General features: G+C 47.3%; 1 protein-coding gene and 1 pseudogene across 6 annotated transcripts in view; both read left to right on the top strand.

Moving 5' to 3' along the window:
• The first annotated feature begins 3720 nt into the window (after positions 1-3720).
• On the top strand, positions 3721-7352 carry LOC102141513 (gem-associated protein 2 pseudogene; annotated as a pseudogene).
• Positions 7353-7586: 234 nt separating this feature from the next.
• Positions 7587-23678, top strand: part of INTS3 (integrator complex subunit 3) — a 48640-nt gene continuing 32548 nt past the window's right edge. For 4 of the 6 annotated variants that reach the window (XR_012414520.1, XR_012414521.1, XM_065545641.1 and 1 more), the window contains exons 1-4: positions 7587-8326; positions 17656-17919; positions 20540-20623; positions 21488-21571. Coding sequence is in view for 4 of the 6 variants with exons in the window: in XM_065545641.1 (XP_065401713.1) it covers positions 8174-8326; positions 17656-17919; positions 20540-20623; positions 21488-21571 (585 nt within the window). In the remaining 2 variants the exon portion in view is untranslated. The remainder of the gene's footprint in view (positions 8327-17655; positions 17920-20539; positions 20624-21487; positions 21572-23678) is intronic. The other 2 variants (XM_005541750.4, XM_005541749.4) reach the window with 1 other exon arrangement.

Here is a 23678-nt window from a genome sequence, read left to right as displayed (position 1 = left end):
AATTGTAGCTATTCTAGAAAGTGTTTAGTGATATCTCATAGGTTGCTTTTTGAAATTTTAAAAGTCTGGGCCAGGTATGGTGGCTCATGCCTGTAATCCCAGCAATTTGAGAGACCAAGGAGGGCACATCACCTGAGGCCAGGAGTTCCAGACAAGCCTGGCCAAATTTTCTTTTGTTTGTTTGAGAGTTGGGGTGGCCAGGTGCAGTGGCTTATACCTGTAATCCCAACACTTTGGGAGGCCGAGGTGGGCAGATTACAAGGTCAGGAGTTTGAGACCAGCCTGGCCAACATGATGAAACCCTGTCTCTACTAGAAGTACAAAAATTAGCCGGGCGTGGTGGCAGGTGCTTGTAATCCCAGCTACCGGGAGGCTGAGGCAAGAGAATTGCTTGAACCCGGGAGGTGGAGGTTGCAGTGAGCTGAGATCACACCACTGCACTCCAGCCTGGGCAAGAGAGTGAGACTCTGTCTCAAAAAAAAAAAGAAGAGTTGGGGTGGCCGGGCACGGTGGCTCACGCCTGTAATTCCAGCACTTTGAGAGGCCAAGGTGGGCAGATCACCTGAGGTCAGGAGTTCAAGACCAGCCTGGTCAACATGGTGAAACCCCATCTCTACTACAAATTCAAAAATTAACAAGGGGTGGTGGTGCTTGCCTGTAATCCCAGCTACTCGGGAGGATGAGGCAGGAGAATTGCTTGAACCCGGGAGGCAGAGGTTGCAGTGAGCGGAGATTGTGCCACTGTACTGCAACCTGGGCAACAAGAATGAAACTTGGTCTCAAAAAAAAAAAAAAAGTTGGGGTTTGACCAAGCGCAGTGGCTCACGTGGTAATCCTAGCACTTTGAGAGGCCGAGGCGGGTGGATCACCTGAGTTCAGGAGTTCAAGACCAGCCTGGCAAAATGACAAAATCCCCTCTCTACTAAAAATACAAAAATTAGCCTGGTTTGGTAGCGGGCACCTATAATCCCAGCTACTCCCAGCTACTCTGGAGTCTGAGACAGGAGAATCGCTTGAACCCAGGGGGCGGAGGTTACAGTGAGCCAAGATCGTGCCACTTCCCTCCAGCCTGGATCAAAGAGCGAAGTTCCATCTCAAAAAAAAAAGAGGGAGGTGCGGTTGGCCAGGTGTGGTGGGTCACACTTGTAATCCCAGCACTTCGGGAGGCCGAGTTGCGCAGATCACTTGAGCCCAGGAGTTGGAGACCAGCCTTGGCACCATTGCGAAACTCCATCTCTACAAAAAATACAAAAATTAGCCTGGCATGGTGGTACATGCCTTTAGTCCCAGCAACTTGGGAGGCTGAGGTGGGAGAATTGATCACTTGAGCCTGTGATGTCAAGGCTGCAGTGAGCCGTGATCGTACCACTGCACTCCAGCCTGTGTGACAGAACAAGACTGTGTCTCAGAAAAAAAAAAAAAAACAGTTGCTGTTGTGCAGGATCTGGATTTTGTGGAAAAATAAATAATTGGAGTCTCACTCTGTTGCCCAGGCTGGTGGGTAGTGCTGCAATTACAGCTCACTGTAGCCTTGAACTCTTGGGCTGAAGTGATCCTGCCTCAGCCTCCCAAGTAGCTGAAACTATAGGCAAAAAAAAAAAAAAAGAAAAAGAAAAGAAAAAAAACTTACATAACAAGCTATAACGTTGTTTAAGGTGCTTTTCCTTGGCATCGTGTTTTGTTTTGTTTTGGTTTTTTCTTTTGAGACAGAGTTTCATTCTGTTGCCCAGCTCGGCATCTCGTCTTAACTGGGCTTTTACCCATTCTTCCTTGGTTTGGGCAAATGATGGTACAATATGTGGGCCTGGTTTAAGCTCTGTGCCTTTGAGATCTAAATTTTCTACCTTGTTTTACCTAAGATTCATCCCTTTAGACATGCAAATTTAGGACTGCCTAGCTAACAATTGCTTAGGGTAATAAAACAGGTAATTAGAAGATTGATAGTCTGAATGGCAAAAAGAAAAACTATTTATTTATTTATTTTATTTTTGCAATTTTTTGAGACGGAGTCTCGCTCTATAGCCCAGGCTGGAGTGCAATGGTGTGATCTCAGCTCATTGCAATCTCCACCTCACAGGTTCAAGCAATTCTCCTGCCTCAGCCTCCTGAGTAGCTGGGACTACAGGCTCGCGCCACCACGCCTGGGTAATTTTTGTATTTTTAGTAGAGACGGGGTTTCATTGTGGTGGCCAGGCTGGTCTTGAACTCCTGACCTCAAATGATCCGCCCTCATTAGCCTCCCAAAGTGATGGGATTACAGGCATGAGCCACTGCACCCAGTCTGTTTTTGTTTTTTGTTTTATGTTTTTTGTTGTTGAGATAGTACCTCACTATGTTGTCCAGAATGGTCTCAAAGTCCTGGGCTTAAATGCTGTCACCTCAGTCTCCTGTATAGCTGGGATTACAGGCATGCATCATCACACATGGCAAGAAAAACTGTTTGAAAGCCAGCAAATGATAACTTTTTATGAAAGCTATAAGATGTACTTCTGTTTGTCTGTCTATATGTCTATATGTGCTATGTTTATGTGACAATTTTTGATAAATAAAACTAGCTTTAAATTTGTTAGTAAAATAAAGGCTGTGTGTGGTGTCTCATGCCTATAATCCCAGTACTTTTGGAAGCTGAGGATCACTTGAGCCCGGGTGTTTAAGACCAGCCTGAGCAACATAGTGAGATTTTTTTTTTTTTTTTTTGAGATGGAATTTCGCTCTTATTGCCCAGGCTGGAGTGCAATGGTGTGATCTCTGCTCACCGCAACCTTCGCCTCATGGGTTCAAGCAATTCTCCTGCCTCAGCCTCCCAAGTAGCTGGCATTACAGGCACACACCACCATGCTCAGCTAATTTTGTATTTTTAGTAGAGACATGGTTTCTCCATGTTGGTCAGGGTGGTCTCAAACTCCCGACCTTCAGTGATCCGCCCGCCTCAGCTTCCCAAAGTGTTGGGATTATAGGCGTGACCTACCGCTCCCGGCCAAAATAAAATAAAATAAAATAAATTATTAAGTCATATTATGTTAAATTAAGTAACAGATAATCACAAAATGTCTGAGTCATTTCTCAGTAAGTTAAAATACTGAAACATTAATTATTAAACATAAGTTTTATACTTTGGCATCTTATTTATATGCAATATAGAAAACTTAAATATATTTAGATAGATCTCTTAATAAACAAAAATTGGGCTGATTGTGGTGACTCACGCCTGTTATTTTGTGAGGCTAACACAAGTGAATAACTGTAGCCCAGGAGTTCAACCAGGGAGGCCGAGGTTGCAGTGAGCCGAGATGGTACCACTGCACTCCAGCCTGGGTGACGGAGACTCCATCTCAAAACAAACAAACAAACAAACAAAAAACCTACTAGATATAAAAGAAACAATTCTGTATACAAGTGTATAAACAAAAGCAAGATATATTTTTGGCAAGGAAAGTTGTAAAAGCATGTAAAAGTGTTGAGAAAAAAATAATTTTTTCTATTTTACAAGTTACTTAAAGTTTGTTTCAATTGGAAGGAATAAAGATATAGATAAAACTAAATGGATACATAAGTTGGGAAGAGAAAGGGAATAGAAAAAGATTCTGTGGGGAACTGGCTGGGTTGAAAATCATGGCATGGGTACGAGCAGAGTCTGCAGTGCAGGAGTTGATACCCCGGCTACTGCCAGTAGAGCTCTGCCACCAGACAGAAGGTTTCCATCCCTCATTATCCCCGAGGATGCCTCAGGAATACCTGAGGCAGGTCCAGACCAAAGCAGCTCAATGTCCAGATGCTGTGGTAGCTCAAACTGACCCAAAGAAGTTGAAAAGGAAGGACAGGCCGGGTGCGGTGGCTCAAGCCTGTAATCCCAGCACTTTGGGAGGCCGAGATGGGCGGATCACGAGGTCAGGAGATCGAGACCATCCTGGTTAACACGGTGAAACCCCGTCTCTACTAAAAAATACAAAAAAAACTAGCCGGGCTATGTGGCGGGCGCCTGTAGTCCCAGCTACTCGGGAGGCTGAGGCAGGAGAATGGCGTAGACCTGGGAGACGGAGCTTGCAGTGAGGTGAGATCTGGCCACTGCACTCCAGCCTGGGCGACAGAGCAAGAAGCAAGACTCTGTCTCAAAAAAAAAAAAAAAAAGAAAGAAAGAAAAGAAAAGGAAGGACAGGCACAGTGGATCATGCCTGTAATCCCAACACTTTGGGAGGCCAAGGCGGGCGGATCACCTGAGGTGAGGAGTTCAAAATCAGCCTGGGCAACATGGTGAAACTCCGTCTCCACTAAAAATACAATAACTAGCTACGCATGGTGGTGGGCGCCTGTAGTCCCAGCTACTCAGGAAGCTGAGGCAGGAGAATCACTTGAACCCAGGAGGCGGAGATTGCAGTGAGCTGAGATCGTGCCACTGCATTCCAGCCTGGGCGACAAGAGCAAAACTGCATCTCAAAAAAAAAACAAGTTGAAAGCAAGGTGTGAATGTTTCTCTTTTAGGATGCCAACCTGCCCCTGAAGGTTATTCCCCAACACTTCAGTGGCAACATCAAGTGGCACTGTTTTCAACGTTTAAGACAGAATGTGTACAAACATAGAAGTCGCTGGAAATCATGACAGTTGGATAGTAATGTGACTACGCCAAAATCTCAAGATGAAGAAGGCTGGAAGAAATTTTGTCTGGATGAAAGTTTACGTGCTGGTGTGGTCACTGACAGCTACACATGAAAGTCCTGGAATTGATTATGTACAAATTGGTTTTCTTCCCTTGGTTAGCAGATGAATCAGACAACAGTAGCTACTATCTTGGAATATCTGAGTAATTGGTTTGGAGAGACTTTACTTTGGATTTGAGAAGATGGCCTTATTGGCTTGCCTTGAAAAACCTTTACTAAATGAGGTTCATTCACTGATTCCGCAGCTTGCAAGAAGGTGCTCTGAAGTGTGAGGCTCTTAGTGGATAGCAAAGATGATGAGAGGGTTCCTGCTTTGAATTTATGTACTTCTGTATGTATGTATGTATGTATGTATGTATTTATTTTATTATTTTATTTTTTTGAGATGGAGTTTCGCTCTTGTTGCCCAGGATGGAGTGCAATGGTGCAATCTCGGCGCACCGCAACCTCCACCTCCCAGGTTCAAGCGGAGTCTCGCTCTATCGCCCAGGCTGGAGTGCAGTGGCCAGATCTCGGCTCACTGAAGCTCCGCCTCCCGGGTTTACGCCATTCTCCTGCCTCATCCTCCCGAGTAACTGGGACTACAGGTGCCTGCCACCACGCCCGGCTAGTTTTTTTGTATTTTTTAGTAGAGACGGGGTTTCACCGTGTTAGCCAGGATGGTCTTGCTGGGACTTCCCTAAGGTCTTACACCTACTATTAAAGAAAGGAATGAGTGAGCCAACTTAAAGGAATATTCACATATAGAGTTAAAATGTTAAGCCACTACAAGTGTAAAAATAAATAGGATTGCCTGCAGTGGTAACTAGTATCTGTGCAGTGTATTCCAGTTTAAAACGTGATCTCACATCCGTTAGGTCACATAATGTTCTCAAAGCACAGGCAACCTTTGCCTCCATTTTACTGGAAGTAAAACAAGCAGGAATGTGGATTTTTTTTTTTAAAGGCTACCCAAGTGAAGCAGTGGGACTGAAGAAGAAACAAAGAAATCTGTAACTGGTTGTGATCAATGAGTTGTAAACACCACTGCACTAGGACAAGCCTGTGCTTTTTTTTTTTTTTTTATGCAGTCTTTAAAAATAGCGAAATTTGGCCGGGTGCGGTGGCTTACGCCTGTAATCCCAGCACTTTGGGAATCCCTGGGCGGGCAGATCACAAGGTCAAGAGATCCAGACCATCCTGGCTAACACGGTGAAACCTCGTCTCTACTAAAAATACAAAAAATTAGCCGGGCGCGGTGGCGGGCGCCTGTAGTCCCAGCTACTTGGGAGGCTGAGGCAGGAGAATGGCGTGAACCCGGGAGGCAGAGCTTGCAGTGAGCCAAGATCGCCCGCATGCACTCCAGCCTGGGTGACAGAGTGAGACTCCGCCTCAAAAAAAAAAACACACAAAAAAATTAGCCGGGTATGGTGGCGGGCGCCTGTAGTCCCAGCTATTCGGGAGGCTGAGGCAGGAGAACCGCGTGAACCTGGGAGGTGGAGCTTTTAGTGAGCCGAGATCGCGCCACTGCACTCCAGCTTGGGCGACAGTGAGACTCCATCTCAAAAAAAAAAAAAAAAAAAAAAATTAAGCGGGCGTAGTGGTGGGTGTCTGTAATTCCAGTTACTCGGGAGGCCAAGGCAGGAGAATCGCTTGAACCCAGGAGATGGAGTTTGCGGTGAGCCTAGATCACGCCATTGCACTCCAGCCTGGGTGAAAACAGTGAGACTCCGTCTTAAAAAAAAAAAAAAAAAAAAAAAAAAAGCGAAATTTGATCTGTCTGGATCTGCGAAAAATAATCCTAAAGTGCTCTTGAAAAAAAAATGCCACTGAGACACACAAATGGAGAACCAAGAAATACAAATGGACTTACAATCAAGGCTACATTAGGTTCGCAACACATCACAACACTCTGCACTGGGTGAAAGTACAGTGACTTCAGGGACATGGGTCAGTCCCAGATACTCAAAACAAAAATGAAGTTGGTTCTATCATTTGGAACATTTTTGCTGGACGTAGTGCTGGCACGACTCGAACGACTTGTTTTGAACAAGTGGATCATGCACTTTTTTTTTTTTTTTTTTGAGACGAGTTTTTGCTCTTGTCGCCCAGGCTGGATGGAGTGCAGTGGCGCGATCTCGGCTCGCCGCAACCTCCGCCTTCCGGGTTCAAGCGATTCTCCTGCCTCAGCCTCCCAAGTAACTGGGACTACAGGCGCCTGCCACCACGCTCGGCTAATTTTTGCATTTTTAGTAGAGACGGGGTTTCACCATGTTGGCCAGGATAGTCTCAATCTCCTGACTTCGTGACCCGCCCGCCTCGGCCTCCTAAAGTGCTGGGATTACAGGCGTGAGCCACCGCGCCCGGCCTAAGGGTCAATGCACTTTTTTTGCAAAGTCTGATAATTGCACTTGTGAGAGCGCACACACTTGCCTGTGTGATGCACTCCTAGCTCTAGGAGTTGGCTTCATACCATCCGACGGCATTTGCTCTGTGACTGCCTACGGGTTGGGGTACCGTTGCCTCCCCGACCCTGCCACTTCGTTGCAGGCTTCGTGTCTCTCAAAGCCACGCAGGAACATTGCCCAGGTTCCTGCACCCACCCAAATTCTAAAAGGAGGAAGGAGGGCGGCGGAGGGTGACATCGCGCATGCGCGTCAGCGCACGCAAGCGCAGCCTCTCTCCTTCCTGATCGCCTCGCGCTCCCACCCCACCTGAGAGCAAAGGAGGGAAGCGATTGGGCACGCTAGTTGCCCATCAGACCAGGCTCTCTTCTCCCTCAACACAATTGGCAGACGGGGAAAAGGCCGGTCCGCCGAGATCTTCCTACCCCTTGGAGACTCAGTGCCACCGCGGAAGCAGCTATTGGCGGAGGCCAGAGGCCGCGACTGCTCACTTCCGGCGCGGGCCTAGAGGATTTCTCCACCTCCCTCGCCCTCGCCCTCGCCCTCCGCCTTTCCACCCCCCACCCTTCCACCATGGCTACCTCTGTGTGGTGTGGGGAGACGCTGGTCCTCCCTGTCCTCCCATAGCGCTTATTGCCTCACCCTCACCCCCTAGGGGCCGGATCCAAAGGCGCTTCACTTCCCAAGCCTTGGGGCATCAGCCAGGAAGGTTTCCTACCTCCTACTTCAGGGGCAGGACTCCTCTTTCCCCCCCAACGGGGAAAAGAGGCAGAAACTTAGGGTTTTCCCTCCTTTTCTTAGGGTCAGACGCTCTTAGGGTCCACTTCTTCAGGGGTGGAAGCCTATCCTACCCTTCCGATAGGGGCACAGGCTTTTATCCCACTGTACTTCGGAGCCAGCGGCTTTCCCTCAGCACTGCCACCCCAAAGTCAGGACCCAGAGGACTCTGCCTTCGCCCCCAACGCAGGCGCGGCCTTTTGGAGAGGAGGGAGGAGTGGAGAGGACAGGGGCCCTTGCTCTCCCCTCCCCAACTTGTGCCTCTTGTCCCCCAGTCCCTGGCAATCCAGAGTTCCCGATATCTAGGACTTTGCATCCATCCACTCCCTGACCTTTTCCCGTCTCCTGGCTGCAGCCATGGAGTTGCAGAAGGGAAAAGGGGCAGCAGCAGCAGCAGCAGCTGCTTCGGGAGCAGCGGGAGGTGGAGGAGGAGGAGCGGGAGCAGGAGCACCAGGAGGGGGGAGGCTGCTACTTTCAACCAGTTTGGATGCCAAGGATGAGTTAGAGGAGGTAGGTGTGGGGGGAGGGAAGGGAGTTAAGAAATTGGGTTTTGGAGGGATACTGGAGCGGATACCGGGTGGGGGGACGAGGGGGGGCGGGGGAGGAGGCTTTCAAGTTTTTTTCTGAAGCAACACAAACACTGCTCCAGCTTCCTGCTCCTGAAGGAAGAAGTGTGGGCCAACTTCCTGGACAGGTTGTCATAGTAACAGCAGCCACTAGTATGAAAATGGGTGGGGGGTGTTGGTGAAGGAAGGGATACAGCATCCAGATTTACCGAATTTATTTTTGATATTCCTTTCCACATACACACCACAGCTATTTTTACTATCAACCCTGTTTCAGACTTAGGTCAATATGTTGAGTTGAGATGTAATGTGTGTGTGTGTAGATGTTTGGGGGGCTGATAAGAGCGGGCAGTAGACCTTGGACCCTCCTGTTAGATGCTGTCATTGACTTCATGTACACACAACCAATTGCTAGTGATTTAACTGGGTATTTAGAATGAGTGAAGACTTAAGTGAGTAGTGTTTAGTTTGGTGGCATTAGCCACAGTAGTGGGGTGAATGGTACCTAGGGGACTCTCCTTCAGAACCAGATAGCACACACAGAGGAGAGAACACATCGCTTCTGAATAAGAAGGTGGAGTGAAGCAATGGAATGGACCTGAATGAGGACTTCAGGGGTCCTGATAGTTGCCCCTCCTGTCCTCTTACCCAGCTTCTTCATTCTGCCATCCCAGAGTTGATCATGTATACCTTTCCACTGCTACAAACGAGAATACGTACTTAAGAATATAAGATCTAGGCCAGGCGCGGTGGCTCACGCCTGTAATCCCAGCGCTTTGGGAGGCCAAGGCAGGCGGATCACAAGGTCAAGAGATCAAGACCATCCTGGCCAACATGGTGAAACCTCGTCTCTACTAGAAATACAAAAATTAGATGAGCATGGTGGCTCGTGCCTGCAATCCCAGCTATTGGGAGGCTGAGGCAGGAGAATCGCTTGAACCCGTGGGCAGAAGTTGCAGTAAGCCAATATCACGCCACTGCACTCCAGCCTGACGACAGAGCGAGAGACCCTGTCTCAAAAAAAAAAAAAAAAAAAAAAAGAATATGAGATCCAGAACTGGGACATTGATTGCTTAACGATTTGTAAGGCCTAATATTCAACTCGGTGGTTATCCAGGGATAGGATGAGTACATTAACAGGCCTTGGCTCTTCACTGGCTGTTTCCCTGCTTCTAACTTTGTCAGCTATTAGAGGGTGGGCAGGCAGACAGGTGAAATTCAGAATTTAGATTTGAAAAAATGGGTCAGATACAAGATCGTAGAACATATATGCAAAAATGAACTTTGTGAATCAGGAAGCAGCTTGATCCACCAGCAAATGTCTACTTACGGTCTGCCTTCCCATCATGCTTTTCCCTTGTAATTCTGTGGGCATTCAGGTAAATCAAAGTTTGTTTTCTGTTGTCTGTAGTTATCAGCTAAGGTAGATATAATTATGAATGTAAACAATGTATTCCCAAAACAAGTGAGAATGACTTTAAGACTGCCTGGCAATTGGTGTTATCTACTTTTTAAGAAATGGCCACTATCATTGTCAAGGCATTTCTTGATCCCTGTGTACTAGCACTGGAGCTGTAGAAGTATAGAATTCTTAGAGGCGTCATTGTGTCTCTGCTTTAATTCAATTCACTGAATAGTACAGCATCCTGTTCTTCTGAGCTGTGACGTGTTTGCTACTGAATGAAATGATGCGGCAGGAGGGGACCATCGAAGAGGGGAGGCATGCATTTTTTGACTTTCTTTATACTGAGAGTGAACTTTTCAGCTGTTTCCAGGGAAAGTGGGGAGGGAGGGTCTTTCTTTTTTTCTGATCTCCATAATGTGGTTGTTTTCCAGTATGTTTCATGGTCCCCCTTCTTTGCCGTTTGTCCTTTGCATTTGAATTTTCTCACAATACTTGCCACACTATTTTTTTTCCCTATGTGTGTGGTTCGGTTATCCCCACTAGACCAGAGGGTCTCTAAGGGCAGGACTTACTGGCTTCTTCCTCTGGGTCTCCCCACAGATCTCTGCACACCGAAGTTATGAAAACTTGGTGTTGGGCCGGGCGCGGTGGCTCAAGCCTGTAATCCCAGCACTTTGGGAGGCCGAGGCGGGTGGATCACGAGGTCAGGAGATCGAGACTATCCTGGCTAACATGGTGAAACCCCGTCTCTACTAAAAATACAAAAAAACTAGCCGGGCGTGGTGGCGGGCGCCTGTAGTCTCAGCTACTTGGGAGGCTGAGGCAGGAGAATGGCGTGAACCCGGGAGGTGGAGCTTGCAGTGAGCCGAGATCATGCCACTGCACTCCAGGCTGGGAGACACAGCGAGACTCCGTCTCAAAAAAAAAAAAAAAAAAAAGAAAACTTGGTGTTGATCAACTGACCTCTGCTTGTTCTGGCTTGGTTATTTTCCATCACAGACCTACCTATTGCCCAGGAACACAGAGGTAGTTTCCTGACCATGTATGCTTACTATGTGCTGGGTCTGATAGGAAAACAGGATGGAGGACATCCAAGGTCTACCTTTCAAAGCTTATCATCTCACAGCTTGAGTTAACACATCCACAAGGAAGGTAAAAAAAACAAAAACAACAAACAAAAAAACTGGTTAGAGTAGTGAAGAGACTGGGGTCATTATAATTGGGTGTGATTAGGAAAGACCTTTAGAGATTTGGAGTAGGAAGCACTGGTCAAGAGCATTCCAGGCAGGAACTCTTAACTCTTCTACCCTAGGGAACACTTGGTGTATCCTTTCTTCTCTTTGGCCCTGTTTTTCCCTTTGAAGGCGGAAGTCTTCTTGCCCATTCCCATCCCAGTTTGGGGAGGGAATGAGATAAAAATAGTGCCAGAGATTGAAGGAGTTTAGAACATGTAGTTCCTAATCTCATGAGCCTTGGTAGCTCCTGGTTTTTCTTCTGCCAAAGAGGGACCAACCACTTTTAAATCAGGCTGAAAGCAGGAGGCCCAAGAAGTCAGAGCATCCTCTTTTTTTTTTTTTTTTTTTTTTGAGACAAGTGTCGCTCTGTCACCCAGGCTGGAGTGCAGTGGCATGATCTGGGCTCACTGCAAGCTCTGCCTCCCGGGTTCACGCCATTCTCCTGCCTCAGCCTCCCGAGTTGCTGGGACTACAGGGGCCCGCCACCACACCCAGCTAATTTTTTGCATTTTTAGTAGGGACGGGGTTTCACTGTGTTGGCCAGGATGGTCTCGATCTCCTGACCTCATGATCCGCCCACCTGGGCCTCCCAAAGTGTTGGGATTATAGGCATGAGTCAGCACACCTGGCCCCGCGTCCTCTTTTTTTAACTTTTTTTTTTGTTTTTTTGAGACGAAGTCTCCCTCTGTCGCCCAGGCTGGAGTGCAGTGACACGATCTTGGCTCCCTGCAACCTCCGCCTCCTGGGTTCAAGCAATTCTCCTGCCTCAGCCTCTAGAGTAGCTGGGATTACAGGCACCACCATGCCTGGCTAATTTTTATATTTTTAGTAGAGATGGGGTTTCACCATGTTGGCCAGGCTGGTCTCAAACTCCTGACCTCAGGTGATCCACCTTGGCCTCCCAAAGTGCTCGGCCTCCCAAAGTGCTGGGATTACAGGCATGAGCCACCACACCTGGCCAGAGCTTCCTCTTAAGCCCTGGATAGGTCTCAGGGTTGCATTTGGTAGAGGTATGTCCCTACCTGGTTTTCCCCAAGGAATAATTCATATCCATATGGGAGGAATCTCCAGGGAATGGACTTTGAGTCACTTCTAGTTTTTGTCCCCTTAAATCATAATTTCATATACTAGTGACTCATGGTTGTGGAATACTTTGAACCCAGCTTGTTCAGTAACTCCTTACCTGCATGAGTCCTTGGGGATTTTTTATTTTTTTTTTTTAAGACAGAGTTTCCGTCTTGTTGCCCAGGCTGGAGTGCAATGGCGTGATCTCAGCTCACTGAAACCTCCACCTCCTGAGTTCAAGCGATTCTCCTGCCTCAGCCTCCCGAGTAGCTGGAATTATGGGTGCCCACCAGCATGCCCAGCTAATTTTTTTGTATTTTTAGTAGAGATGGGGTTTCACCATGTTGGCCAGGCTGGTCTCGAACTCCTGACCTCAGGTGATCCGCCCACCTCAGCCTCCCAAAGTGCTGGGATTACAGGCAGGAGCCACTGTGCCCAGTCATCTTTGGCGATTTTATGAGTTAGATTGTATATTCCTTTTCTGAAGATGAGGAATTTAGGTTTTTTTTTTTTTTAATTTTTTTTTTTTAATTTTTTTGAGATGGAGTCTCACTCCGTTGCCCAGACTGGAGTGCAGTGGCATGATCTCGGCTCATTGCAACCTCCACTTCCCAGATTCAAGTGATTTTCCTGCCTCAGCCTCCAGAGTACCTGAGAGTATAGGCGTGCACCACCATGCCCAGCTAATTTTTTTGTGTTTTTAGTAGAGACGGGGTTTCATCATGTTGGGCAGGCTGGTCTTGAATTCCTGACCTGTGATCCTCCCACCTCGGCCTCCTAAAGTGCTGGGATTACAGGCATGAGCCACTGTGCCTGGCCAGAATTTAGTCTTTCAAGGCCACTGACTTCTCATAGGGAGCAGTATTTACTGTATGCTTTTTCTCTCTTTTTTCTTTTTTTTTTTTTTTTTTTGCAGACGGGGTCTTGCTCTGTCTCCCAGGCTGGAGTGTATTGGTGTGATCTCAGCTCACTGCAACCTCTGCCTCCTGGGTTCAAGTGATTCTCCTGCCTCAGCCTCCCAAGTAGCTGGGACTGCAGGCGTATACCACCACACCCAGTTAATTTTTGTATTTTTAGCGGAGATGGGGTTTCACCATATTGACCAGGCTGCTCTCGAACTCCTGACCTTGTGATCCACTCGCCTTGGCTTCCCAAAGTGCTGGGATTATAGGCATGAACCACCACGCCCAGCCGTCCTTGGGGATTTTATGAGTTAGATTGTATCTTCTTTTTCTGAAGATGGGGAATTTAGGTTTTTTTGTTTTTGTTTTTGTTTTTGTTTTTTTGAGGCAGAGTCTTGCCCCATCGCCCAGGCTGGAGTGCAATGGCACAATCTCAGCTCACTGCAAGCTCCGCCTCCGGGGTTCATGCCATTCTCCTGCCTCAGCCTCCCAAGTAGCTGGGACTACAGGCGCCTGCCACCACTCGCGGCTATTATTTTTGTATTTTTAGTAGAGACGGGGTTTCACTGTGTTAGCCTGGATGGTCTCGATCTCCTGACCTCATGATCTGCCTGCCTTGGCCTCCCAAAGTGCTGAGATTACAAGCGTGAGTCACAGTGCCTGGCCGGGAATTTAGTTTTTAAGGCCACTTGCCATAGGGAGCAGTATTTATGCTTTTTTTTTTTTTTGGGAGATGGAATCTTGCTCCATCACCCAGGCTGGAATGCAGTGGCGCAACAGCTTCCTGCAACCTCCGCCTCCCGGGTTCAAGTGATTCTCCTGCCTCAGCCTCCTGAGTAGCTGGGACTGCAGGTGTGCACCACCACGCCCAGCTGATTTTTGTATTTTTAGTAGAGATGGAGTTTCACCATGTCGGCCAGACTACTCTCAGTCCTCGTGATTCACACTCCTCAGCCTCCCCAAATGCAGGGACTACACGTGTGAGCCACCGCACCCGGCCACTGTATGCTTTTTACCAGACTCTATATCCACCTGGCTGAGGGAGGGGAAATGGAAAGGTTAGAGGAAATGGAAAGCTTGAGTCTCCAGCTTTGGGTATATACTGGCAAAGAGAAAGGCCTTCCCCCCTTTCTCCCCCATTTCATCTGCTGCTGCTGTCATGGAAACCATGGTCAGGTAGTCTTAGTATTAGAAAAATTAGTTCAGGAGCTCCTAGAGATTGTAAATATTTACTCAGCTCTCTAAGGTACTGTCATGGAGGGCTTACTCTGAACAGAGCCATTCTGCCAGCAATTGTTGGCATCTGAACCTATGATTTGATCTTTACTAAGAGCCTCTGAAGACTAGGGGAAAAGGGTTGCTATTACTTGATTGTAGGGCTCTGGCTTCCTGTGGCTCTCTTTGAAGGGACATGGTCCTTTGTCACCCTGAATGATTTGTAATTAATTTTCCCATCCCTGTTTGGAAAAGTAATTTGTATAGTTCAGGAAGAGTAAAGTATCATTTATACTTCTCGTCTGTGAACAGAAAGGACTGGGCCTCATATTTTTTCCTCATTGCAGTTATCCACCCATCCAAATTCTGGACTCTCACTTTCTACAACCTTAGCTGGGCCTCTCTGTTCCAAGAGGCCACTTTTCTCCTTCACTGGGCAGTGACCCATAGAATTGACTCAGGCCTCTGAGCAGAACTCGTGGGAGCTAGGGAAGGGGCCTAGAGAAACTGTTCAACCCAAGGTCTCTCAGCCATAGATCATTGCCTGAGACTCAGCTAGCCCTTAGGTCTGTGTAGCCATCTTTGCAAGATCTGGTACAGGATACATCATTCAGGCCCCTCCCTCTCTCCTACCTTTTCATCTTGTCTCCTAGAAGACAGAAGTTTACAGAGAGTAGATAGGAGAGAAAGCTTTTTAGCCTGGTCAGGCATTCATGTCCTGTGGTAGGAGTTTTCAGGAATCTTTAAGGCCATCCCATTAGAATAGAAATAGTGGCTGGGAGTGGAAAGATTTTAGTCCTCTAAATTTAGTTTTGCAATTGCTGAATTTCCCTCAAATTGAATAGTTTTTGTTCTGTTTGAGACAGGGTCTTGCTCTGTCATTCAGGCGGAGTGCAGTGGCGTGATCATGGCTCACTGCATCTGCAACCTCCTGGGCTCAAATGATCCACCCACTTCAGCCTCCCAAGTAGCTTTGACTAGAGGTACGCCACCACACCCAGCTAATTGTTAAACATTTTTTTTGTAGAGACAGCATCTTCACTATGTTGCCCAGGCTGGTTTTGAAATCCTGTCTTCAAGTGATTCCTCCCCACCTTGGCCTCCCAAAGCGCTGAGATTACAGGCATGAGCCACCATGCCTGGCTGCAGATTGAATAGATTCTAATTTAACTGATGCTGTATGCTAGGTGTTTTCACATGTCATTTTGTTTAACCCTTACAGCAACCTTGTGATAGAGGCATTATCTCTGTTTTGAGGGGTTTTGAGTGGCTAAATTACCCAAGATTAGCCTAAGGCTGGCAAGTGGTAGAGGGTTCTTTCTATGTTATGCTTCCTGTCAGTTTGCTTATTAGCTAGCCGCTGTTTGATTTTGCTTGCCTTTCCTCTCCATTGATTCAGCAGAGATTTTTCCCTTTGATAGGAAAGAATATCTAGAATTTTAGAATGCTATGCCACTCCTTGTTCACCATCTCCTTCTCCTCTGAAACCGTTAACCTAGGCTGTGTACAGGGCTTCCCCCAGATCTCCTAGTAAGAACAATCTGAACCTAGCAGCTGGATGTGATTGATTCCCCAGTTCTTGATAACTATCTTGGGTAGAGAGGGATGATTTTTGAGACAGGGCCTCGCTTCATCACCCAGGCTGGAGTTCAGTGGTGCAATCATGGTTTATTGCAGCCTACAGCTCTTGGGCTCAAGTGATCCTCCTGCCTCAGCCTCCCAAGTAGCTGGGACTACAGGTGCACACGACCATGCCTGGCTGATTTATTTAGTTTTTGTAGAGATGGTGCGGGGGATCTCATTCTGTTCCCCAGGCTAGTCTTGAACTCCTGGCCTCAAGTGATCTACCTGCCTCGGCCTCCCAAAGTACTGGGATTACAGGCATGAGCCACTGTGCCCGGCAAGTGGGATAAGATTTAAAAACAGAGGAAGCCCAGCCAGAGGGTTTTCCTTCCCTCCCCTTATCATATAGGAGATGGACTAGGTAATACTGGATCTCAGAGCTTGTGGGAGAGGTAGGCTGTGAGAGTCATAGCTCAGCTTTCATGTGACCTCACAGCTCCTTTTCACAAGTACACAGGTGCTTTTTATTCAGGCTGAGCTACCAATCTGACCTAATTTGGGGCATAGTCAGACCTGATATTAAGTTGTAATAAGTGGCTTGGGGCTTATTTTAGCTTGAAGTTTTGTAGCTGTGGCAGCTACAAACACTTGCCTTGCCTTACCACTCAGTTCTACCCTGTGCCACCTTATGCTCTTACACAGGATAGACATAGGCAACCTGAGGATAATGGTAAAGGAGAAGCATGATTGTCTTTCATTCTTTTTTTTTTTTTTTGAGATGGAGTCTCGCTCTGTCACCCAGGCTGGAGTGCAGTGGCGAAATCTTGGCTCACTGCAACCTCTGCCTCCCAGATTCAAGCGATTCTCCTGCCTCAGCCTCCCGAGTAGCTGGGATTACAGGCGCAAGCTATCACACCCAGCTAATTTTTCTATTTGTAGTAGAGACAGGGTTTCAACATGTTGGTCAGGCTGGTCTTGAACTCCTAACCTCATGATCCACCCACCCTCTGCCTCCCAAAGTGCTGGGATTACAGGCATGAGCCACCGCGCCCAGCCCAGTTGTCTTTCATTCTTCTTCTTCTTTTTTTTTTTTTTTTTTTTTAATTTTTTGAGACGGAGTCCCCTCTGTCGCTCAGGCTAGAGTGCAGTGTCACAATCTCCACTCACTGCAAGCTTTGCCTCCCAGGTTCATGCCATTCTCCTGCCTCAGCCTCCTGAGTAGCTGGGACTACAGGCACCCGCCACCACACCCGGCTAATTTTTTTTGTATTTTCAGTAGAGACGGGGTTTCACCGTGTTCACCAGGATGGTCTTGATCTCCTGACCTCGTGATCCGCCCACCTCGGCCTCCCAAAGTGCTGGGATTACGGGCATGAGCCACTGCGCCCGGCCATCTTTCATTCTTAAACCTCTATCCTATTATCCATCTTTGTCAGTTCCTCAAAATGATGCAATAGAACCACTTCTCAATAAGATACGTGGTGATGACCTCTAAGATCAGGTAGAAGTAAACCAGCCTTCCTTTGTCCTCCTTTTGCCAGAATAATTATCATTGGAAATTGGTTTTCCTTAAACAGTTTTTGTGTTAATTCTCAAGATAAAGTTTTAAAAGGACTCAGGAAATAGTTTAGGTGGTGATAATGGAGAGGTTCATTGACTTACGAGATACATTTTGTCAGTATCTTACCAATACTGCTTCTTCTGAACAGGGACCCATGACTAAGGTTCCCTTAGAATGTTGACCCCATGCCATGGTGGAGTTGAAACCAGAATGACTATTGGGTAGGCTTTAATGCAGCTATTTCCATCCTTGTTTAGAGACCCTGGTAGGTTTTTGTTTTTTGTTTTTTGTTTTTTGTTTTTTTTTTGACAGAGTCTCTCTCTGTAGCCCAGACTGGAGTGCAGAGGTGCAATCTCGGCTTACTGCAACTTCCGACTCCCAGATTCAAGCGATTCTTCTGCCTCAGCCTCTCGAGAAGCTGGGACTACAGGCTTGCGCCACCACACCTGGCTAGTTTTTGTATTTTTAGCAGAGATGGGGTTTTGTCATGTTGGCCAGGCTGGTCTCAAATTCCTGACCTCAAGTGATCCTCCCACCTCAGCCTCCCAAAGTGCTGGGATTACAGACATGAGCCACTGCGCCCAGCCCCTGGTAGGTTTTAGTTTGGCCTTTGGTGCTCTATTTTTCTTTCCTCACACTCTCATTGGTTTTTAAGTTTGTTTTTAACATTTTGGGGGGACGTTTCAAGTATAAAAAAGTAGAATAGTAAAATCTTCATGTAGCCATCACTCTGCTTCAGTACTTAACAGTAGATAGCAATCTTCTTTTATCTTCTTTCAGCTACCTCTATTACTTTGAAGCAAATCTAAGATATACAGTTTTATCTGTAAACATTTTATATAAAGTCTATAAGAAAAGGACTTTTTAAAAACATAATCATAGTATTTATATCATAACTAAAAACATTAACAATAATGTTCTCTTGCCCAGGCTGGAGTGCAGCAGTACCATCATAGCTCACTGCAGCCTTGCCCTCCTGGGCTCAAGCGATCCTCCCATCTCAGCCTCCTGAGTAGCTGGGACCACAGGCATGCAAAACCATGCTCAGCTAATATTTTTCTTATTTATGGAGGTGGGGTCTCCCTATATTGCCCAGGCTGGTCTTGAACTCCTGGGCTCAAGCAGTCCTCCTGCCTCCCAAAGTGATGGGATTGCAGGCATGAGCCACCACGCCCGGCTGGAGTTTTGCTCTTGTTGCACAGGCTGGAGTGCAATGATGTGATCTCGGCTCACCTCAACCTCTGCCTCCCGGGTTCAAGCAATTCTCCTGCCTCAGCCTTCCGAGTAGCTGGGATTACAGGCATGTGCTACCATGAGGATATAACTATAAATATAAATATGCCCAGCTAATTTTTATATTTTCAGTAGAGACGGGGTTTCTCCATATTGGTCAGGCTGGTCTCGAACTCCCCACCTCTGGTGATCCAGCTCCCTCAGCCTTCCAAAGTGCTGGGATTACAGGTGTGAACCACCGCACCCAGCTGATTTTTGTATTTTTTGTAGAGACAGGGTTTCACCATGTTGGCCAGGCTGGTCTCGACGAGACTCCTGAACTCGGGTGATCCGCCCACCTCAGCCTCCCAAAGTGCTGGGATTACAGGCGTGAGCCACTGCATCTGGCCTGGCCTAAGTCCCTTTTATTTTATTTTATTTTTAAAAATTTATTATTATTATTATTTTTTTTTTGAGACTCTTGCTCTGTCACTCAGGCTGGAGTGCAGTTGCACGATGTCTGCTCACTGCAATCTCCGCCTCCCGAGTTCAAGCAGTTCTCTTGCCTCAGCTTCCTCCTCCTGAGTAGCTGGGATTATAGGCACATGCCACCATGCCTGGCTACTTTTTTGTATTTTTAGTAGAGACAGAGTTTCACCGTGTTGGTCAGGCTGGTCTTGAACTCCTGACCTTGTGATTCACACACCTCGGCCTCCCAAAGTGCTGGGATTGCAGGTGTGAGCCACCATGCCCGGCCTATTTTATTTTTTTGAGACAGGGTCTCGCTCTGTCACCCAGGCTGGAGTGCAATGGCGCGATCTCTGCTCACTGCAGCCTCTGCCTCCCGGGTTCCAGCATTTCTCCTGCCTCAGCCTCCCAGGTACCTGGGATTACAGACACGTGCCACTGCGCCCAGCTAATTTTTGTATTTTCATGTAATACGATATAATGCCTATGTAAGTAGAATGCTGTCCCTGCAGCCACTGCTGCTGCTGTTCAGTAGAGACAGGGTTTCACCATGTTGGCCAGGCTGGTCTGGAACTCCTGACCTCAGATGATCTGCCCCCCTCAGTCTCCTAAAGTGCTAGGATTACAGGCGTGAGGCACCACCCCTGGCCCTAAGTCTCTTTTTTTTTTTTTTTTTTTTTTTTGAGACGGAGTCTCGCGCTGTGTCACCCAGGCTGGAGTGCAGTGGCGCGATCTCGGCTCACTGCAAGCTCCGCCTCCCAGGTTCACGCCATTCTCCTGCCTCAGCCTCCGAGTAGCTGGGACTACAGGCGCCCGCCACCACGCCCGGCTAGTATTTTGTATTTTTAGTAGAGACGGGGTTTCACCATGTTAGCCAGGATGGTCTCGATCTCCTGACCTCGTGATCCACCCGCCTCGGCCTCCCAAAGTGCTGGGATTACAGGCTTGAGCCACCGCGCCCGGCCTAAGTCTCTTAATATATAGGTTTCCTTCACTTTTTTTCTTGTGATTTATGTGTTAAAAAAATGAGGTCACCTGTTACAGTTTCCATATTTTAGATTTTGCTGGTTATATCCTCATGGTGACTTTGTTAGTAAACTGGCAGTTACATCAACAGGCATGATCAGGTTTGAATTGTTAAACTTTTAGGGGCCCAGAAGTACTTTTTTTTTTTTTTTTTTTTTTTTTTGAGACGGAGTCTCGCTCTGTAGCCCAGGCTGGAGTGCAGTGGCCGGATCTCAGCTCACTGCAAGCTCCGCCTCCCGGGTTCACGCCATTCTCCGGCCTCAGCCTCCCGAGTAGCTGGGACTACAGGCGCTGCCACCTCGCCCGGCTATTTTTTGTATTTCTTAGTAGAGACGGGGTTTCACCGTGTTAGCCAGGATGGTCTTGATCTCCTGACCTCGTGATCCGCCCATCTCGGCCTCCCAAAGTGCTGGGATTACAGGCTTGAGCCACCGCGCCCGGCCCCCAGAAGTACTTCTTAAGTGGTGTTACGGCACACTGTTCATTTTTTCTCACCCCTTCCCAGAGATTGGAAAGGTGTATGAGCATTGTGACATCGATGACTGCTGGTGTCTCCGAGAGAGAAGCCAATGATGCCCTCAATGCCTATGTAAGTAGAATGCTATCCCTGCAGGCACTGCTGCTGCTGTGAAAGTCTTGAAACATGGTCAAAAAGATGGGAAGACTAAGTGGTTGGGGGTAGGGGACTGAAGTTCATCAAGTCTTGGCTCCCTGAATCAAATTTCTCAATTCTTCTCTCTTACTGTGGGAGCCTATCTCTTGGAGACTTGGGCATCTTTCAGTATAGCTTTTTATTTTTATAGCAATGTGGTCTCACTATGTTGCCCAGGCTGGAATGCAGTGATTATTCACCGGCATGATTATAATGCACTATAGCCTTGAACTCCTGGGCTCAAGCAATCCTTCTGCCTCAGCCTCTGGAGTAGCTGGGACCACAGGTGTGCACCACCACACCTGTTGTCCTTATCTCTCTTCTTTTTTTTTTTTTTTTTTTTTTGAGACAGAGTCTCGCTCTGCCGCCCAGGCTGGAGTGCAGTGGCGTGATCTTGGCTCACTGCAAGCTCCGCCTCCCGGGTTCACGCCATTCTCCTGCCTCAGCCTCCCGAGTAGCTGGGAGTACAGGCGCCCGCCACCTCGCCCAGCTAGTTTTTTTTGTATTTTTTAGTAGAGACGGGGTTTCACTGTGTCAGCCAGGATGGTCTCGATCTCCTGACCTCGTGATCCGCCCGTCTCGGCCTCCCAAAGTGCTGGGATTACAGGCTTGAGCCACCGCGCCCAGCCCTCTCTTCTTTTTTAAAAAATCTCTTTTAAGAGAAGGAAATCATCAGATTTAAAAGTTGATTATTCTCCTTTGCATCTTCCTTAGGAGTCCCATGTTTTCTGGGAGAAACTGAGTTTGAGAACTTACTGCCTTTGAATGACAACTAGTTTGTTTTCCTTTCTCATATTCCAGGTGTGCAAAGGCCTCCCCCAGCATGAAGAAATCTGCCTAGGTCTGTTTACTCTCATCCTCACTGAACCTGCCCAAGCCCAGAAGGTAAGGCACCCTGCTCTGGACCCATAAACCCTCCTCATATATGATCCAGGATATGGTGGAACTTACAGTTTAACTGGGGTAGTATGAGACTCTTTGACCAGAGCTGGATCACCTTGTTCTCTAAATATAGTTATAAGTCCCTTTTTACTCAGTGAATTTGTCATCCTCTGATTAAAGTCCCCTCTCTCTCTCCAGATTCTGAAGCTAAATGGCAGTCATGAAGGTGGAAAAACACATAGAGTTTTTTGTTGTTGTTTTTTTTTTTTTTTTTTTTTTTTTGAGACGGAGTCTCGCTCTGTCGCCCAGGCTGGAGTGCAATGGCCGGATCTCAGCTCACTGCAAGCTCTGCCTCCCGGGTTTACGCCATTCTCCTGCCTCAGCCTCCCGAGTAGCTGGGACTACAGGCGCCCGCCACCTCGCCCGGCTAGTTTTTTGTATTTTTTTAGTAGAGATGGGGTTTCACCGGGTTAGCCAGGATGGTCTCGATCTCCTGACCTTGTGATCCGCCCGTCTCGGCCTCCCAAAGTGCTGGGATTACAGGCTTGAGCCACCGCGCCCGGCCAACACATAGAGTTTTAAATTTTAAATTTATGAGGCAAGGCTAAAAGGGTTGGGATTTAATCCAGGGAATAGAAGAGAACAATTGTAACCAAGTCCATGAGAGTTCTTATTCAGAAGAGCATGGCCTGTAGTTTGCAGATTCTGCCATTGGCAGGTGAAGAGAAAACAGGTTTAAATTTTTAGTAGGTAGGATTTAGATGAGACAGCTTAATGTTACATGATTGATACAGTAAATAATATAGTGGTTAGGAGAACACTGGAATATACTGGAGTCAGACTTTCTGAGGAATATTATATGAAAACTAGTTTGGGGTTCTTCACAAACTGAAGAGTCCCCTTTATGTGGAATGGTTCAGGTAGGTTCCCTCCTTGAGGTGAGGGACTAGGCAGGGTGATCTCTTTGAATTCTGTTCTTTTTATTTATTTTGAGATGAAGTATTGCTCTGTTGCTCAGGGTGGAGTGCAGTGGCCTGATCTCGGCCCACTGCAATCTCTGCCTCTCAGGTTCAAGCGATTCTCCTGCCTCAGCCTCCCGAGTAGCTAGGATTACAGGCGCATGCCACCATGCCCAGCTAATTTTTGTATTTTTAGTAGATACGGGGTTTCGCCATGTTGGCCAGGCTAATCTCGAACTCCTGACTTTAGATGATCCACCCACCTCGCCCTCTTAAAGTGCTGGGATTACAGATGTGAGCCACCACACCTGGCCTGTTGTTTTTAAAATAAAGTAGCAAAATTCTGTCTTTTGCCTCTCCAAATTTCCCCTGTCTAGCAACGCTATGTCCTTTGAGTCTTGGTATAATGAGTTAAGGTATGTATCTGTTATCTGGCATTAACTATATGACACTAAGAAGAGCTTGGAATGGGGGAATTAACATTTCATTGGTTCTTCTCTGAATAAAGGTGATGTAGAGGGAAACAAACATGCTCAGTGCCCAGCATTCTATTAGACTCTATCCAGACAAGATCTCATTTGATCCTCTCACAAAACCATATGAAGTTGGTGGCTCTGTCTCCTCCTAACCACTCCCAGTTTACCTGTGAGGTAACTTGGAGGTCAGAGATGATGTCGTTTGTTCAAGGGGAACCAAAGGAAAATCATTTCCGGTCATTAGAGCAGGATGCTCATGGTTCCTTGGCATAGCTGCTTGAATTAATGCCAAGGGAAGGATTTATGGGCATGGGAACCTGATCTGTTTGTACTTCTAATGCCAACTAGAATAGGGTCTGGGGTGAGGGTGGGCAGTGAGGCAGCAAGTATTCAGAAATCCTTGGTTTCCCAGGAGAGCCAAGGCCATTCTGGGCTGGGACCTTGTCGAGTTAAATTGCTGTTTCATTTTTGTACTGAATTTATCATCAAGATCCTTGAAGACAAATGAATGTTTCCAGTTGAGTGGTGTTAAAGAGTGATATGATCCAGTCCAGCCCATCCATTTTAAAGAAATTGTTGGCCGGGCGCGGTGGCTCAAGCCTGTAATCCCAGCACTTTGGGAGGCCGAGACGGGCGGATCACGAGGTCGGGAGATCGAGACCATCCTGGCTAACA

The sequence above is a fragment of the Macaca fascicularis genome, chromosome 1, assembly GCF_037993035.2.
Source record: "Macaca fascicularis isolate 582-1 chromosome 1, T2T-MFA8v1.1".
NCBI classification, from domain to species: Eukaryota; Metazoa; Chordata; class Mammalia; order Primates; family Cercopithecidae; genus Macaca; species Macaca fascicularis.
The sequence above is the reverse complement of the archived record's forward strand: the minus strand, read 5'-3'. Positions and strand labels throughout refer to the sequence as shown.